This window comes from Alosa pseudoharengus, unplaced genomic scaffold, assembly GCF_046254945.1.
Source record: "Alosa pseudoharengus isolate Yale_2024_CS ecotype anadromous, Long Island Sound unplaced genomic scaffold, YU_APseudo_1.1 YU_APseudo_1.1_scf_15, whole genome shotgun sequence".
NCBI lineage: Eukaryota > Metazoa > Chordata > Actinopteri > Clupeiformes > Clupeidae > Alosa > Alosa pseudoharengus.
The window spans coordinates 29,899,155-29,917,461 of NW_027468620.1; the positions used below are offsets into that span (position 1 = coordinate 29,899,155).

General features: G+C 38.2%; 2 protein-coding genes across 2 annotated transcripts in view; both read left to right on the top strand.

The window, feature by feature from the left end:
* Positions 1–2,276: 2,276 nt before the first annotated feature.
* On the top strand, positions 2,277–4,520 carry LOC143123853 (antiviral innate immune response effector IFIT1-like). The gene is made up of 2 exons (XM_076285135.1): positions 2,277–2,329; positions 2,697–4,520. Exons 1-2 carry the CDS (start codon positions 2,325–2,327, stop codon positions 4,021–4,023), a joined length of 1,332 nt encoding a protein of 443 aa, XP_076141250.1. The 5' UTR covers positions 2,277–2,324; the 3' UTR covers positions 4,024–4,520.
* Positions 4,521–9,564: 5,044 nt separating this feature from the next.
* LOC143123953 (interferon-induced protein with tetratricopeptide repeats 5-like) overlaps positions 9,565–18,307 on the top strand; it is a 205,025-nt gene continuing 196,282 nt past the window's right edge. Inside the window, exons 1-2 of the mRNA XM_076285213.1 lie at positions 9,565–9,569; positions 11,971–12,335. Of these exons, the coding sequence (XP_076141328.1) occupies positions 9,565–9,569; positions 11,971–12,335 (370 nt within the window). The remainder of the gene's footprint in view (positions 9,570–11,970; positions 12,336–18,307) is intronic.

The following is an 18,307-nucleotide window of genomic DNA, read 5'->3' on the forward strand; positions in this document are numbered from 1 at the left end:
TTAGTCCAATAACAATTAGAAAGTTTGTAAGTGCACCAGGAGTTTATTTAAATAAGACTTGTCTGATTATCTGCTACTATACCACTGCGTCGACGTTTCTTCCGTGATTTGGGAAAAGCCCGTAAAAGTCCTGGCAGGAAGCATGCATAAGAATGTAGATCAGGGGTCTCAAACTCCCGGCCCGCGGGCCAAATCCTTTTACTTTTACAGTTTGTAAAGTTTAGGCAAATTAGGAAGTAACATCAGGAATCCCTGATCAATGTGATTGCTTAGGCTAGACCAATGATTTCAAAGTCAATGCTATGTCTACGCCCGTTAACGCCGGCAATTGTTGGAAAGGTTTTGCAATTATGAGCAGTGTTGGGGAGTAACGGAATACATGTACCGGCGTTACGTATTCAGAATACAAATTATGAGTAACTGTATTCCGATACAGTTACAAGTTAAATAGTTGGTATTTAGAATACAGTTACATTGTTGAAATCAATGGATTACATGACGATACTTCTCTGTTTTATAAGTTTATTCACTCTCTAAATAAATTAAGGCAACTCCATTTCCCAGAAGCTCCTGAAAGCAATTATGAAATTGTTTCCATGTTTAAATCCAAGCCCCGCCGTCTTGCACTAGCCTTAAAACCCCAGCGCATGGACACGTCATGAGAGACCCTGAAATGACTGCACAGCAAATAGGAGTAGGCCTAAAGTAAGTGGAGGTAACTCCTGTTCCTCACCGATTGTGGTTCCTGATGTCTGTTCAAAGGATATTTTCCCAAGTATTATTAGCTCAGGCTACTTCAGCCAATCGGTTAAACAGTTTGCTAATCAATAAACAAAGCCTAGTTCACGTGTTGATTTAGACCTACAATAAAACCAATCTCTAAAATAGGCACTGCATTCTAAGTTTTTTATTCTAACTTAAAAATAGCTTTATGGATTTTTTTTTCTAATTAGATCTACATTTACGTTTTAAAATTAATTATATGGTGCAGCCTCTGAAGAATTATTCTTGCGAGTAGCATATTTTATCGTGCGGTTTTTCATTGTCATTACGCGATCACGTCCATTTTGAGAGCCCTGATATACAGTAGCCTAGCGTATTTACATGTAGGCTACAGGTCATTTGCGTTCCACCTGTAATATGAGCCCCTCACTTGTACTGGGTTGATGCCTCTGAAAAATCTCACAGGCACTCCTTAATTATAATTTCTGGCTACGCCCTTAAAGTAGCCTATTTATTTTGTTTGTTTTAATTAGCCTGCTGTAGTTTTAGTGGTCACCTTGCTATTTTAAAGTTGTATCAGGTAGCTTAGTTGACTTTACATTCTCCTATGTGGGCCTAACACTTCAGCTCTTTGGAACAGAAGAACACACCAGAATAGGCCTGTTTAGTAGGATTTGATGGCCGCATTCCTACACTTATAAAATGCAATTCAATGTAGAAGTAATCTAAGTATTCAGAATACGTTACTCAGATTGAGTAACGTAACGGAATACGTTACAAATTACATTTTTGGGCATGTATTCTGTATTCTGTAACGGAATACGTTTTGAAAGTAACCCTCCCAACACTGATTATGAGTGACCAGACTCTATTCACTTCATGAATGAGTTTGGTTTACCAGGCTATGGTTGATTGTCTTTACCTTGAAGAGTTATATTGACATTCTCATCCCAAAGTGGCCCTACCTGTGGGCTCTTCCTATTAAAACAAAACCACTCAAACACAAAGCTATGGCAAGCAAACCGCAAAATCTAAAAATATGTTTATTTCTTGCCATGCAACTATCCACCTCACGATTCAAAATAGAAACTAAACATGACAACCACCTAAAATAAGTCATTAGAGATATAAAGGGCTGCCATTATGTGTCTTCAATAAATTAATTGAAATAAATCCACCCCATACACATTACACATAGACTGAGGCAACGGAGTTGTATGTACTCTCTATACTCTCTATCTAATTCCAGATAGGGGAGTAACTAGTTGCCTGTAACAGGGATACAGGTGGTTGTTGTTTAGTTTCTATTCTGAGTTGTGAGGTGGATAGTTGCTTGCAAAGAAACAAAAATATTTGTCAGGCTGCATAGTGTACATTCATGTCAGCTTTGGACAAAAGTGTCTGCCACAAAAAACAAAAGCTTAGTGTGCGCACAGTTTTGTTTCACTTAAATATGTTCTAATTTCCTTTAATGGGTGTGGCTGTTACAATGACAACACCTTACATTATAAAGGTCAGATATTCTACATACCTGGTACAGTTCTGAAGAGACACCAGGTAGAGCCACCACAGGAAACACAAGCTCTCCGACCTTTATCAACATGGAGTAAGTTCTATGATCTTTGTTGAATGATACCTTGTCACATGACTTAACTTCAATCATCTGAATGCAGGAGTGAGCTAGAATGCATTCACAGATCGTTTATATGCACTTGTGGTATAATCTTACAATATATTTTAATAGCACATATAATCATTGGAAGGATAAATAAACACATCTATCATAGCAGCCAATAGGCAAAACTTTATGCAGTTAATACCTTGAAAATGTAAGAAATGCTTTCATAATATGAAATCACCTTCATTAGTTTTGTTTAATGTTTTTTACATGCCTTTTAGGTAGATAATTAGCTAGTTTTACTCGAAACATTCATAGTCTCACTTATTCAGAAAGGAACTTCTTCTTCCTTCAGTGACATTGATCTGCGACGTCATTTGGAAAACATGGAGTGCCATTTCAAATGGCAGTTAGACTGTAGCCCATCTAAACTTGAGAACCTCCACCAAGATCTCCAGGATCGCCTTAACACTGGATGCACCTGGATGTGCCAGTTGCACAACCTCCTTGGGTACGTCCTTCATGCTCAGGGCTCCAGTGACGAAGCCTTGACCCACCTGAAGGAAGCAGAGAAAATGATCAAAGAGGGAGATGAAGAGAAAGACTGCCTCCTGCTGGTCAACCAGGCAAACCTCGCCTGGGTGCATTACTTTAGGGGTGAGCTGACAGAGAGCCAAGATTATCTGGATAAAGTGACTCGACTTCAGGAGACTTTACCTGCCCCATCTGGTTCCCAAATGCACCCAGAGTTAAGTGGTCAGAAAGGCTGGGCACTGTTAATGTTTGAGACAAGACACAAACAACAAGCAATAGAGTGCTTCAAAATGGGCTTGAAATATGCACCCCAGAAAAGACACTTCCACAAAGGCCTTGCTCTTGCCATGGGAAGGGGTTACACAGAATCAGAAGTCACCCCAGAGTTGAAAAGGGAAATTGTAGAAAAGCTTAGAGTTGCAAAACTAATGAATGAAAAGGAGATATGTGTTGCAGCATTGCTTATTAATTTACTTCTCAACAGTGGGGACAAAGAAAATGCTCAGGAAGAGGCAAACAAATTGGCAGAAGAACTCATTGCCTCTGGACGTCTTGATGGTCTCAACAATGTCCTGCATCTTATGTATCGCTTAAATGAATATGACAAAGCCATAGATGTTGCAAAGACTATGTTGGATTTATTTCCACGTTCAACCCGAGCAAAGAAGAACCTCGCTATCAGCTTGTATTGGAAGGTCATTTTCTTGAAGAAGAAAACTGAGGAGCGAACCGCTATGGCCACAAGGGCTATTGCCCTTTATGAGGAGGTGAACACTCAGCATTTTGTCAAGGGGCGTCGCAGTCTTGCAACAATGTATGAGAAAGTAGACAATTTTGATGCTGCAAATAACATTTATGAAAACCTTTTAGGTCAAGAACACCTCTGTGATGCAGATAAGCAACTCCTGTACACGGAGTATGGTCACTGTCTTTACAAGTGCGATCGTATCTCTGAGGCAGTAGACATGTACATAAAAGCTGTGCAAGTTCCTGTAGTCTCTGACAACAGAGATAGGTGTATTAAAAACCTTGTGTCACTTGTCAGATATGGAAGGGATAACAGAGGTGATGAAATCTGGGCCTTTCTGCTTGACCTGCTCTGTGTTAGCTGCAGGCATAATGGGCGTAAATTATTTCTGAAGAAGTGATTATCACATGGTGTAGCACATGTTTTCAAGAATAGTTTAAAATAGTTCAAAATATCTTTCAAAGCTACCTGTATAGAGTGTAGAACTAATCACTGTCTGATATGTAAAATGGGATTAAAAAAAATAAAATAGAAATTAATTACATTCTGTAATGTGTTTTATGTGGAAGAAACTTCCTTTGATATATTCCTTCTGTTTGTTGTCATAGTTCAGTTAGTTGTCTCTTCATACTGTTTTATCTCTTCACACATTAGTTCAACTGTTTTTTCTCCAAAAAGTAAACTTGCTTCCCATCCCATTAAGATTTTGTGTGCAAGTTCCATTTACACTGACTATGGAGATTTATTTTTGATTACTGTGAGGGTTTACTTCTGTTTATCACTATTTGAGATCTCTACTGGTTAATGAATGAGGATATTTTGACATGCTGGAGATTCAGTGTTTGACATATTTGCACTCTTTTCAGATGGGTCTGAATAAAATATGTTTGTAAAATGGTTGAGCTTAAGGTGTGAGAAGTGATTCAATATTCAGGTATCCAGATTTATTTGAACTGGAACCATTCCCTTTCCCCTGCTTTAACTATTGAATTGTTTGGGAAAGAAAATAATAAAAATTCAAAAATATAAAAAACAAAACATCAACCTGAGGTACAAACTAAATAAATGAAAATGAAATGAAATGAATGAATGCCACTATTTCGAATTAAAGTAGATGCAGTGTCTATTACCAAAGTACATTTTCATAGAGAAATGGATACTAACTGATGTTTGTATCCACAAAAAGTCAGTAGAAAAAGTACTTTTAAACAACATATTGAAAGAGTCAGCCTTATATCTGCCATGACATAATATTTGTTAGAATGTTCAGCACACTGCCAGACAGGTTTGGGTACGTTCAGAACGGGTTCAGACTTAGCTTCTTTTTCTGACAAGAGAAGTTGTGCAGACCGCTTTTTCATTTTTTTTTTTAAAAATCCATCATTTTTGTTCCAAAAAGTAGCCGGAAGCGTCTTTTTGTGATATAGATAGATAGATAGATAGATAGACAGATAGAGTCTGTAGATACTCTATTGATCCCCAAGGGGAAATTCAAGGTCTCAGTAGCATACAGACATCACACACAACATGCACTTACAGAAGAAAGGGTAAATATAAGTATATACATATAACAAAACTCCACTGTACAATAGAGACAGTAGAAGATAAGAAAACTAAAAAACTAAATACTAAATATACTATATAAATTAAATAAAAAAATCCACAGTGTGCTTAAGGATGATCAAGCACGAGGCGCTTGCAGTGACGGGGCTGGGCATGGAATTCTATGTGCATGGTAAGGTGCTCTAAGCGAGTGAGTCATGGTGAAGGTGCAATAAGTAGTCCAACAGTACAACAGTGCAAGAATAAGGTCTAGAAACCAGCATAAATAAATATGGACAAATAAGAGAGTAATGTAAAATGTAGACAAGGTAATATAAAAACTATATCAATGCAAGAATAGGTTGAGGTAATAGGGTTACAGCCATTCAGTATTGTAGCAGAAGCCATTGGTCATGTGTGCTAATATAGCATGAAAAACAGTGTAGCAGTAAAACAGTAGTAGAACATTAGGCTGTGGACAGTAGTAAAACAGTAGTGTTATATGCAGAGTAACTGCTTCTGATTGGTCAGCTGTCAAAAAACAGTGTGACATAGGGCTTTTTTCCGCTAGAAGTTGAAAATTTCTCAACTTTAAAAACAGCTTTAAGGTGCAGAAAAAGACGCCTGGTATCTCAATTTAAAAAAGAAGCCGAGGACTACATAGATAAGATTTACAAAACCTTTTAGGTCAAGAACACTTCAATGATGCAGAGAAGCAACTTGTATACTCCAAAACTTCACTGTCTTTTCAAGTTCAGACGTTCCTTCCTCTGATGTGATAGACATGTACAAAGATGCAGTGCGGATCCCAGTTGTCTCTGACAACAGATATGTGCATTCTATACCTTGCAAAAATGGTCAAATGGCATGAAAGACATGATGAAATCTGTGCCTTTTTACTCAACCTGCTCTGTGATGGCTGCAGTCATATTGGAGAATTATTTCTGAAGGGATCATCACATTGTTTCCTAAAAATATTTCAAATCTATACTCATAAAGACTAATCACTTTCTGATATTTTTAAGTGGGTTAAACAACAAACCAGAAATTAATTACAATATATTGTGTAATGTGTTTCAAGAAGTGTAAAACCACTGATGAATTCTTTCAGTTTGCTACCGTAGTTCTATTAGCTGTCTCTTTATAGGCTGTTTTATCTCTTCACACACCTGTGTTTTTTTTCTTTCTTTTCAAAGTGAATTTGCCACCGATCCTATCGGGCTGTTGTGTGCATGTTCCATTTTCACTTATCAAAACAGATGGATATTTATGTTTTATCAAGGGGTGTTTATTATTGTTTATCACTGTTTTGTGAACTCTATTGAAAGGTTATTTATGAGGACATCCTGACATGCTAGAGATGCTCACAAGGACATTTAATACTTATCATTTAATGTGATAGATAGATGGATAGTTGTCATAATAGGGAAGACACCAGGTTTAACCACCACAGACAGAAACTGCTGCCCTCATCACTGTGTGCTTGAGGGCCTGAGTGCTGGAGAGAAGCAGAGGTTATGGAAGAGCAGCAAAAAGAGCACAAGTGCCACCTGCTGGTGAACCAGGCAAAACTAGCCTGGCTTAATTCTTGGCTTCAGGAGTCTTTCCGGCCACCCACACACAGTCCCACCTGGTACTCTGGTTCACCCTTATATTTGCATTGGAAATATGTATTGAGCTATAAATGATAGACCACAATGCAACCTGTGATTGCCAAATATGAACACTCGGCTTCACTTGAAAACAAAACAATCATGATGACATTATCATTACACCATACAGTATCTCCCTCCCAGTTAGCCACTGACATCATGGTGGAGACATATAAAGATAAGTCATCTAAACATAGATGGCACAGTTTATAATCAAAGCATGTTTTGAAGAAGAGTAAGGTGTACAGTTCTGTCAGAGGGCACTGATAGTAACTCATAAATCTACCTAATTGCAGCTATACACCCAGCTCTTCTAGTTCCATTTCTGTAGAAACAGAAAGACATGCCAGAGATGTACTGTAGCACATGACTTGTATTATTAGTCAGACAAGAACCCCCGTAAAGGTCACAAAACAGTTGGTGTTAACCAGGGACGGATCATGGCTTGTGCCAAGTGTGCACGTGCACAGGGGCCCTCAGCCAATGGGGGCCCTCGGATTAAAAAAAAAAAAAATTGCCATGAATTTAGGCTAGATTATGCCCGGTGCTTCTGTCTGTTAATTTGCGGCACAACTGAATGGTATTATGGAACCGCGGACCGAAAGAAAAATAAACTAAATGTTTTCCTGATCAATAAATACTTCTTAATTCATAAAATATAGAGGCATAACATTAGGTGGAAGTGGTAGGCTATAAGTGCTCATTCAATGTGTATGCGTGTTTGCGAAAGTGAAACTGACACTGAACTACTCGTGGGTAGGTGAATGAAGTGGATTCCTGCAATGTTCATGAAAACAGCATAGCGATTGGATAGCCTAATAAATCGCGATTTGTTGTAGGCCTAACAGTAGCTTATATCGTAGCAAATAGCCTATGGCGATGCCGATGACAGATAGGCCTACACTTATTTCACTTGTCTCGCTGCGCTGGAGTGAGCGCATAATGTGGGCTGTTGCGCTAAGAAATTAATTAGGGAGATGATCTGCATCTCCATTTACCAAACGCTATAGTTTTGCTAACATCTCCACTGTTAATGTGAAATATGTCTCCATGCATGTAGTGTCAAGCAGCAGTGAAGTGAAAACCTTATCATGCAGGTAGCCAATGTTCACGTCACCTGAGTCAGACAGAAAACGGGCCCTGCTTGCTCTGTTCAAGTTTGTATGCCCCTTCCAAACTGCGTTAAAAGGGTATATTTAACAGCCAGAATGTTTAAATTTTCCCGGGGAGACACCCCCGAACCCCCCGTAATATGATCAGCACCACCTCTCACAAAATACTATCAACGTCCCTGCTACCGGTCCGTCAGAAATATGACAACTGTTGTCCAGTCCGTTTAGTGAAAAATAAACGTCGCGGTCAGGGGGAGGGGGGGCCTTTTTTGATATTGTGCACAGGGGCCCATATTTGTTTAATCCATCCCTGGTGTTAACGTCACTTAGAAATGTAGTATACAGATGCCCATTATCAGCAAACATTCATCCAATGTTCCAAAGGCACATTCTGTTTACTAATCTGATATCATTTTAAAAGGCTAACTGAGAAAACATTAGAGAACCCTTTTGCAATTATGTAAGCACATAATGTAATTGGAAAACTGCTGCCCTGATTAAAAAAAACAATGCAACTGATCTCAGCTGGTATTCTGTCTATAATAGAGTGGGAAAGTAATTGACCCCAAACTTTTGAACGGTAGTGTATGTTATATTATCATTTGTAGGCTTATAATACCATAATATCATAATCATCATCACCATTCCGGACAGTCTAACAAAGTAACAGACTACCAAAGACCATGAGCCAGAAATGCCATAGACCCATGCAAATTGGGATTAAAGGGGTCTATGGCAACTATTTCAACGTAATAAACCCGTTTAGAAATCATTTGAATGGTTAAATGACCTGTTCCGGTGAAAATGGTGACTTTTCCCGCTGCCCCTAGCGTCCCCAGGCGGAAAACCAACCTTGCAACATTGAGACTACCGTCCCGAAAAGATAAGTGAGAAACAATAAACTAGTTTGAAATCGTGTTTCTTACCTTGTAACATCCACATTGTCTGCCAAACTTATGCTAACCGTTTTGCTCGCTTGTAAACAAATCCATGTGCTTTATCATTACCTTTTTCCACAGTTTGAAATAGCATAATGCACAATTTCTCCAGCAGAGGGGGAAATCCTGCCAAGTTTCCCTTTAAATGGAAAAAAACCCTGAAAGAATCAAGACAGACTGAATCGCAAGAACCCCAATATGGCAGAAACAACCAGTCAAGTACCTTAACAACAAAGTATACCTGATGCTGTCTAAGGAGGTCACACGAAAATACTGAATTGATTGTCTATTTTGATTTACTGCATGTTGTATGTTGTGATCTTGAAATATTTCTGTTTATTGGAAAAAAATAAGAAAAAAACATAGCCTAACCATAGTAAAGTCTTTTTTCACAAGGGCCTACATCTTTATCATATATGTGAAAGAACATCGTGTAATACTATTCTGGCATAACCTACTTTGATATACTTTTCAGTTTCACTGAAACGCAACTTAATATCCTGCTCATGTATTGCCTTCCACTATGTAAAAAAGTGTCAGCTTGAATTACTTTATAGGGCCTCTCTAGCCCTGTATATATTGGTTATATTGGAGGTATATTGGAGGTTGAAGGCTCTGAGCTCTCAAGAGAAGCTACTTGGAGATCACATCATACAGTATCATCTTCCAATTCACTACCACACTATTGCGTACCATCATGGAGTAAGTATGAAATAAAACTATATCATCATTACATGTTGTTTTCTCATGTGTCCTCTCCTGCTGGAATAAGCTCTGTGATACGGCTGATCAGTAACATCAGTAAGAGAGAAGTACTCTGGTTTTCAGCACATGCAGATGTCTTCTTTGTAAAAATGTATTAAATGCTAATCTGTCTCTCTGCTTGTCATTCTGTCTCTCTATCTGTCTACCTCCCTTATTCTCTCTGTCCCCCGGCCCTGTCTCTATCTATCACTCTCTCCCTCTCCCTTACTCTCTCTGTCCCATTCTCTCTCTGTCCCTCTCTCTCTTTTTCAATTTTCAATTCAATTTTCAATTCAATGAGCTTTATTGGCATGACTGTAAGTGTTACAATGTTGCCAAAGCAAGAGTTACATCAAACAAATTAGCAATTAATAATAATAATAATAATAATAACAATGACTATGGAGAATAATAAAAATAATAGAACATTAGAGCACACACACTCACACACCCACACCGCACACTCCACCCCCTCCCCCAAACACACACACACTAGCACACAATGGAGAAAAAAAAAAAAAAAGAAGATAAATATATATTAGCTTGCCTAGTGGCTGTCTCGTTCTTTATGGCATTCTGTGACATATTGTGCCGCTAGTGGTAATAAGGTTGGGTACTATCCTAATAAGTATTTGATTTGAGTGTCATTTTGTAAATTTCTAAAATTTGGGATTATTTTTTCAAATTTTGTAAAATATATTGATCTGATGTTTTCAAATTTTTTACAATGTAAAAGGAAATGTTTTTCATTTTCGATTTCTTGTGTGCAGCATGTGCATACCCTCTCCTCTTTTGGTTGCCATGTTTGTTTGTGGCGGCCTCTCTCTATGGCCAATGTGTGGTCACTGAGTCTGTACCTAGTGACTAATTTTCGGATCTGGGGGTCTTTTATGATGCATAAATATTCAGCCATTTTATAATCTCTTTCTAGTGATTGATACACTTCCATTTTACTTTGAGTTTTAATTGAATTTTCCCAATAATGTATGTAATTTTCTTTTTGTTGTGTCATGATTTTCTTGGGGTGTATTACATTGGTGTTAGAATTTAAATTCAAGACTAATTGGCTGAGGGCACTCTGCAATATTTTTCTCTTGTCACCAAAGGGCTTGGTACTTATAGAATTTTGGGTCACTAGACTTCAGATGGTTATAAAATTTAACTGCTCTTTTTTGAATTTTTAATAGTAATGGGAATTGACCTAATTCTGCTCTTGCTCCATTATTTGGTGTTGATCTGTGTAATTTTAGTATGCTTTTACAAATTTGTGTATGAAGTGATTCTATGATTTCTTTTTCCCAATTCTGAAAATCTTGATTTCTTAATGGTCCCCATATCTCACTCCCATATAGCGTGATTGGTTCGATTATATTATTTATTATTTTTAGCCAGATTGGAATTGGTATTTCATATTTTATTGTTCTTTTGATTGTGTAGAAAACTTTCATTGCTTTATCTTTTAATTCTTTTATAGCTGGATTGAAATTTCCTGTTGACGTGATTTTTAGAATAATAATATGAATTTGTGTGTTGAATTATGATATTGTTAAGTTTAAATGTTGATTTTGTTCCCTGCCCCCTGGATCTGTTTTGGAATGTCATGATTTTTGTTTTTGCTATATTTATTTTTAATGCCCATGTCTGGCAGAATGTATTTACTAGGTTTAGTAATTGTTGTAACCCCTCTTCAGTTTTTGACATAATTACCAGATCATCTGCAAATAATAGACATTTTACCTCTGATTCTTTAAGTTTGAACCCTGGGGCAGATGAATTATTAAGTTATTTTGCCAATTCATTTATATAAATATTAAAGAGTGTGGGACTTAATGGACAACCTTGTCTAACACCTCTTTGCTGATGAAAGAAGTCTGTTCGTGAGTTACCGATTTTTACTGCGCATTTGTTATGTTTATACATGGATTTTATAGTGTCAAATGTTTTCCCTCCGATTCCATTTTGAAGTAGCTGTAGAAAAAGGCCTTCATGCCATACCGAATCAAATGCCTTTTCAAAATCTATAAAACATGAATACATTTTTGATTTGTTTTGGTGTGCGTGCTGCTGGACAATTGTTTGAAGAGTGAACAGGTGATCTGATGTTCTTTGTTTTGGTATAAATCCAATTTGGCTGTTTTCTAAGGTGTTGTGATGTTTTATAAAGTTTTGGATTCTTTTGTTTAGGATTGAGCAGAATCATTTCCCAAGATTACTATTAACACATATGCCTCTATAATTGTTGGGATCAAATTTATTTCCACATATTTATTTTCACTGCTTTTTCTCTCTCTAGTTCATTTCAGACTGATCTGAGGAGACGGCTGGAGAGTCTTTAGTGTCATTTCACCTGGAACCTCAGTCGCAACATTAGCATTCTACACCGGCAGCAGGAGCATTTGGAGGACCGCAGTCGACATGGCTGTGCTGGGGAGGGTCACCTGTACAGCCTGCTGGGTTACGTCATCTACCACATCAAAGACTCTGCAGAGGAGGCACTGATACACCTGCGACAGGCTGAGGTGGCTCTCAAACAGCAAGAACCAGAGGGCAGAGGACCCCATCTGCTGGTCAACCAGGCTAACCTGGCCTGGGTGCACTTCCATTTGGGGGAGTTGCCAGAGTGCCAGGCTTATCTGGAGGAAGTGGTCCGGCTCCAGGAGGATTTCCCTGCACCTCCCGGGTGTGAACTGCATCCAGAGGTTTATGGGGAGAAAGGCTGGACCAGTGGCGGTTCTAGACTCAATTACTCCCCGGACGAGATCCCCCCAGAGATATATGTAAACACACTTGTCACGCTACATTTATATGTGTATGTATGTAATGTGTGTGTATGTATGTATGTATGTATGTATGTATGTATGTATATATATATATATACAGAGAGGGCAATACAGAAGTTTTTGCTGTATGTAAACACACTTGTCATGCTACATTTATATGTGTATGTATGTAATGTGTGTGTGTGTGTGTGTATGTATATATATTTATTTTAATGTGTCACAGTATACCTACCTAATTAGGTATGGTGGTATAACCTGTGTAACAACATATACTATCAGGTACTATCATTGTACTTGCATTATGTATTTGTGGGTACCTACATATAAGCTTAGTTGTTACATTGTAATACTGAGTGCTTTTACAAAACTTTGCCAATTGGCCTACATTTTCATCAGAGGCAAAGAGCTGACCTGAGACCTGCTGGATGGGGTAAATCTGGTCATGATAGATTTGATATACAAGCCATTCTTAGCTCCAGTCAAGGCCTCATTGTCTTCAGTGTACATGTTTTTTTGCTCTTGGGTGCTTCTTGTTGGTGCCCCCCCCCCAATCCCAATCCTCCCCCACCTTTCTTATGCAGCCCTTGCCACTTAATCTACTAAACCCCTCTTCTACTGCACTTCCCCCCCCGCCCCCGCATAAATGCACAAATAGGCTGACACCAGACATAATTTCACTGCATTTCTTACTTCCAGTAACTATATGCATGTGACAATAAACTTCCTTGTATCCTTGTAACAGCTGTGCTGCTACAACCTTGTTACTCTTTGATACAGTGGAATAAACCTATTAAGTGTACCAGTTAATTACTTACATGTACATATGACATGTATGTTGTGTCTTCGATGTCTTGGAACAGGTCTACTAATTCACTACATCAACTGTGTTGGTACACACTTATTGCTCTTTGATACAGTGGCATAAGTACTAAGTACTTGGGCAATTCCATGGAAAATTAAGTTTTTTCTAACATCCATAACGCCAATAAAATGTGATGGTATGGTATGATGTGAATGATTACATGAAATTTGAGCATTTGCTATTTCTGGCTGAAGAATGCACATGAGAAAAATGCACAAAAAATGAATAGTAACATTCACATCATACAAATGCCAAGGCATTTCACTGGCGTTATGGATGTGACAAAAAGTCAATTTTCCGTGGAATTGCCCACTTACAATTACATATTACATTACATGTTGTGTCATTGGTGTCTTGGAACATGTCTGCCATTACCCTACATACATGTATCAACTGTGTTATTTATTACTCTTTTGATACAGTGGAATGAACCCATTCAAATAAAGTGTACCAGTTAAGTACTTGTACATATACATGTACATATTATATACATCCTGTCAATGATGTCATGCATCCTGTAATTGATGTGTTGAAACGTGCTTGCTGTTACACCACACAGTACAATTAGTAGACCTGTTCCAAGACATCGAAGACACAACATACATGTCATATGTGCATGTAAGTAATTAACTGGTACACTTAATAGGTTTATTCCACTGTATCAAAGAGTAACAAGGTTGTAGCAGCACAGCTGTTACATGTACACTGAAGACAATGAGGCCTTGACTGGAGCTAAGAATGGTTTGTTTATCAAATCTATCATGACCAGATTTACCCCATCCAGCAGGTCTCAGGTCAGCTCTTTGCCTCTGATGAAAATGTAGGCAAATTGGCAAAGTTTGGTAAAAGCAGCTCAGTATTACAATGTAACAACTATAGCCTATGTAGGTACCCACAAATACATAATGCAAGTACAATGATAGTACAGTACCTGATACATGTTATTACACAGGTTGTACCACTGTACCTAATTAGGTACATGTAGGTACACTGTAACAGCGACACATTAAAATAAAGTGTTGCCGATGAATTTCCCCAGTAGTGGACAATAAAGACTTCTATTCTAGCCTACGCGTCACATGTAGCCTACTAGAAGTGATGTTTCAGCTAGAAGTGATGGTTCATAAATTAACCCTCCAACTTTGCTGATGCACAGAACAGGTGTGCTGAGCTTTGTTTTTGGCTCTTCAAAGTGTTGTAAGTAAGGTGGTGTAAGTAGCCTACAGTATAGGCAGGTGGTGAGACAGGTCAAGAAATATGGTGCAGTGAAACAGTACTATACAGTTGATTTTCAGAAGGTGGTTTAGAGTAGTATAAATGAAATATAAATATGTGCACTGTATTACCTTATAAGAGCAGAATAAATATGGCTATGAATAACAATGTCAGTTGATATTATTTTAAATGTTGGTGACACTACATTAATAAGGAGAATAGCAATAATAAACAATAATGTGAATGCAATATCAATGGGCAATAAATGGAAATCAACAAATACTATAACACACAAACAATGACTCAGAACAGCCTAAGTGCATGGTGAACAAATATGTCTTTACACCCCTGTAGACAGGTGCATGCAAAAACACAGAAAGCAGACAAGGATTTTGTTTTTATAACACATGTAATAAGCAATGAACATTTGAAGATGTATTGTTTTGTTCTTCTAACATCAATAGTAGTTGTGCAGAGGTTGTAACATAATGATAAATACATGCTGCCTGTCACATTATGAATATACCCTGTTTTGTCTTGCACATCAGAAGCAGCAGCACTATGCTATTACATCATCCACCGTAGGGACTAATATGAGGGAGACTGAGCTGCCAATCTCTCTTAACAGGTCCTGCATCATATCTACAAATATCTGTTCTGCTCTGCACAAACATAAGCAGGGTCTGATTTAGCGTGGCAGAGTGCTGATTGACAATAACATGGTTCCCTGCAGTGTTTGGTTGATTCGCATTGATGTTTGTGGGTTCTGTTTGACTGTACATTTTATGTGTGGCATCTCATTCCTCAGTTGTTTAACATGTTTTCTGACGGCCACTGATTGCATTAGCAGCTGAAAGACCAACTTGTAACAAGGTCCCAATTGTGGATACACCCATTAACAGTCCTTGCGACCAATGACATCCGGATCAACTACAAACTTTTGATTGATTTTCAACAATGAACAGTTAGTTCAGTGTAGCCTAATATGTCCTGCTCTCTCCCCCATCTTAATAAGTCAACATTATATGATATGACCCTATTTTTACATTATAGCCTACATATGTTATAGCCTAACCCTTATCTATAGGTGACTGATGAGATTCATGTTAGCATATATTTATTGGCGACACAATTAATATTGGAGCTATTTCACTGTCGCAGACCCAGACGTGCTTGGTAGCCTAGGCTACGTAGTCATAGGCCAACATGAGACTTAAGCCCTCGTGTCATCATGACTTAGGTTAGCCTATGTTCTTACTGTTGTTATTATCTGTAGGACATATTGTCTGTGGAACACAATTGTAGGCTAGGCCTTTATTTGATTTTCAGTAAGCTTATATATCAATGATAAAGCTTCTTTACTTTCTTGGTGTAATTATTTAGTTTTTTTTTTTATCTATGTAGGCTATTTCTTTAATGTTACATTATTATTTTATTAATACATGGAATAAATCACCCCAAACACACGCGACTGTAGCCTATGGGCTTCTCCTGTAGCCTACCAGGCTTGCGCAGCGTGGCTAACAACGCCCCTAAAACAAGTGTAACCGTCGGCTCCTCGAGGCTTATTACTTAAACGAAGTTACAGCAGCTATTAGGCCCGAGGTGCAGTGAAATGGCGTCATCTGGTGGTCATACAATTCATCCGCTATTAGACCCGAAGTGCAGGAGAAGTGGATATTCAACCACGCCATCCTTCAGGTCGCAGCGACACGTAGGTGTACTTTATGTGCTGTGTCATGCTGCCATCTAGTGGTTGTGGAATATTTAACACCCATTATAGTTCTGGGAATAGATGTGCCCTCGAATAAATGTGGTACTTTGTTACAAATTATTTTGGTAATCCATCTGATAAATTGTGTTTTTCTTTTTATACTTCGTACCTTTATAAATTAAAGTGTATCATTAAGGTACCTTTTTCAATGTCATTACTCTGACATTCGACATTAGTCGACCATACATTTGGGCAATGGGCACATTGTTAGGGGTTGACACTTTGCATAAGATTTCTCCACATTACTTGATCCAAATTCTGTGATTTTTGTTGTATAAGTGTTGTACAATTATGTAGTTTCGTATCAAAGTGGAATGGTGGTTTTCATAAGTCAGCGGCGTTAGTTTGAGCACATAATTGACGTTTTGTTTACATGTGTTCAATGGAAGTCAATGGGAGCCGGAAATTCATAAATAGCGGCGTCCAAAGAATCTTTTGCCGGTGTTACCGGATATACGGTTTCTGAGATTCTGAGTTTCCAGGGCGGAGTTTAGCGTGAATATTTATGAACGGGGGATGTCGTGCGCGAGTGCCTAGACGCCCATTGCTGAAGCGTGAATGAAATGGAACTGAAAATGTTGTCAAAGAAAGTAGAAGACCACGGCGTTTTAACACGTTTTTGGATGTTGTCATGTGTTATTAATGTAAAGTATGACTATGTCGTGTTCGAGTTTAGGTGCAATTTGGCGTCAATGTTGTTATCTTGTGTCGCAGCCAGTCAAACAAAACTTTGTGTCAGATTCAGTGGGTCGCTTACCATTAAGAATATTGGCGATTTATACACAGTAGGCCTTGGTGGTAGTCCTAGACCGCCGTCATGCTATCCGGCAAAAGATTCTTTGGACGCCGCCATTGGCCGAATACCGGCGCCCATTGACTTACATTGAACACATGTAAACAAAACGTCATTTATGTGCTCAAACTAACGCCGCTGACTTATGACAAAAAACATTCCACTTTGATACGAAACTACATTTTTGTACAACATTTATCCAGCAAAAATTACAGAATTTGGATTAAGTAATGTGGAGAAATATCGATATTAAGAAAATTGCCGCTGCGTGACGCCGAGTTAATGGCATTTCCCCTTGTCCATGAGTCACGTATAACAGGTCACGTCGGTGGCCGTTATCCCTCATATGTCAGAGTAATGACATTCAAAAACGTACCTTTATATTACATTACAATTTATAAAGGAACGAAATGTCAAAAGAATTAAGCAATGTGTTGGATGACACGATATATAATGAGGCCTTGACTGGAGCTAAGAATGGTTTGTATATCAAATCTATCATGACCAGATTTACCCCATCCAGCAGGTCTCAGGTCAGCTCTTTGCCTCTGATGAAAATGTAGGCAAATTGGCAAAGTTTGGTAAAAGCACTCAGTATTACAATGTAACAACTATAGCCTATGTAGGTACCCCCACAAATACATAATGCAAGTACAATGATAGTACAGTACCTGATAGTACATGTTATTACACAGGTTGTACCACTGTACCTAATTAGGTACATGTAGGTACACTGTAACAGCGACACATTAAAATAAAGTGTTGCCGATGAATTTCCCCAGTAGTGGACAATAAAGACTTCTATTCTAGCCTACACGTCACATGTAGCCTACTAGAAGTGACGTTTCAGCTAGAAGTGATGGTTCATAAATTAACCCTCCAACTTTGCTGATGCACAGAACAGGTGTGCTGAGCTTTGTTATTGGCTCATCAAAGTGTTGTAAGTAAGGTGGTGTAAGTAGCCTACAGTATAGGCAGGTGGTGAGACAGGTCAAGAAATATGGTGCAGTGAAACAGTACTATACAGTTGATTTTCAGAAGGTGGTTTAGAGTAGTATAAATGAAATATAAATATGTGCACTGTATTACCTTATAAGAGCAGAATAAATATGGCTATGAATAACAATGTCAGTTGATATTATTTTAAATGTTGGTGACACTACATTAATAAGGAGAATAGCAATAATAAACAATAATGTGAATGCAATATCAATGGGCAAAAAATGGAAATCAACAAATACTATAACGTACAAACAATGACTCAGAACAGCC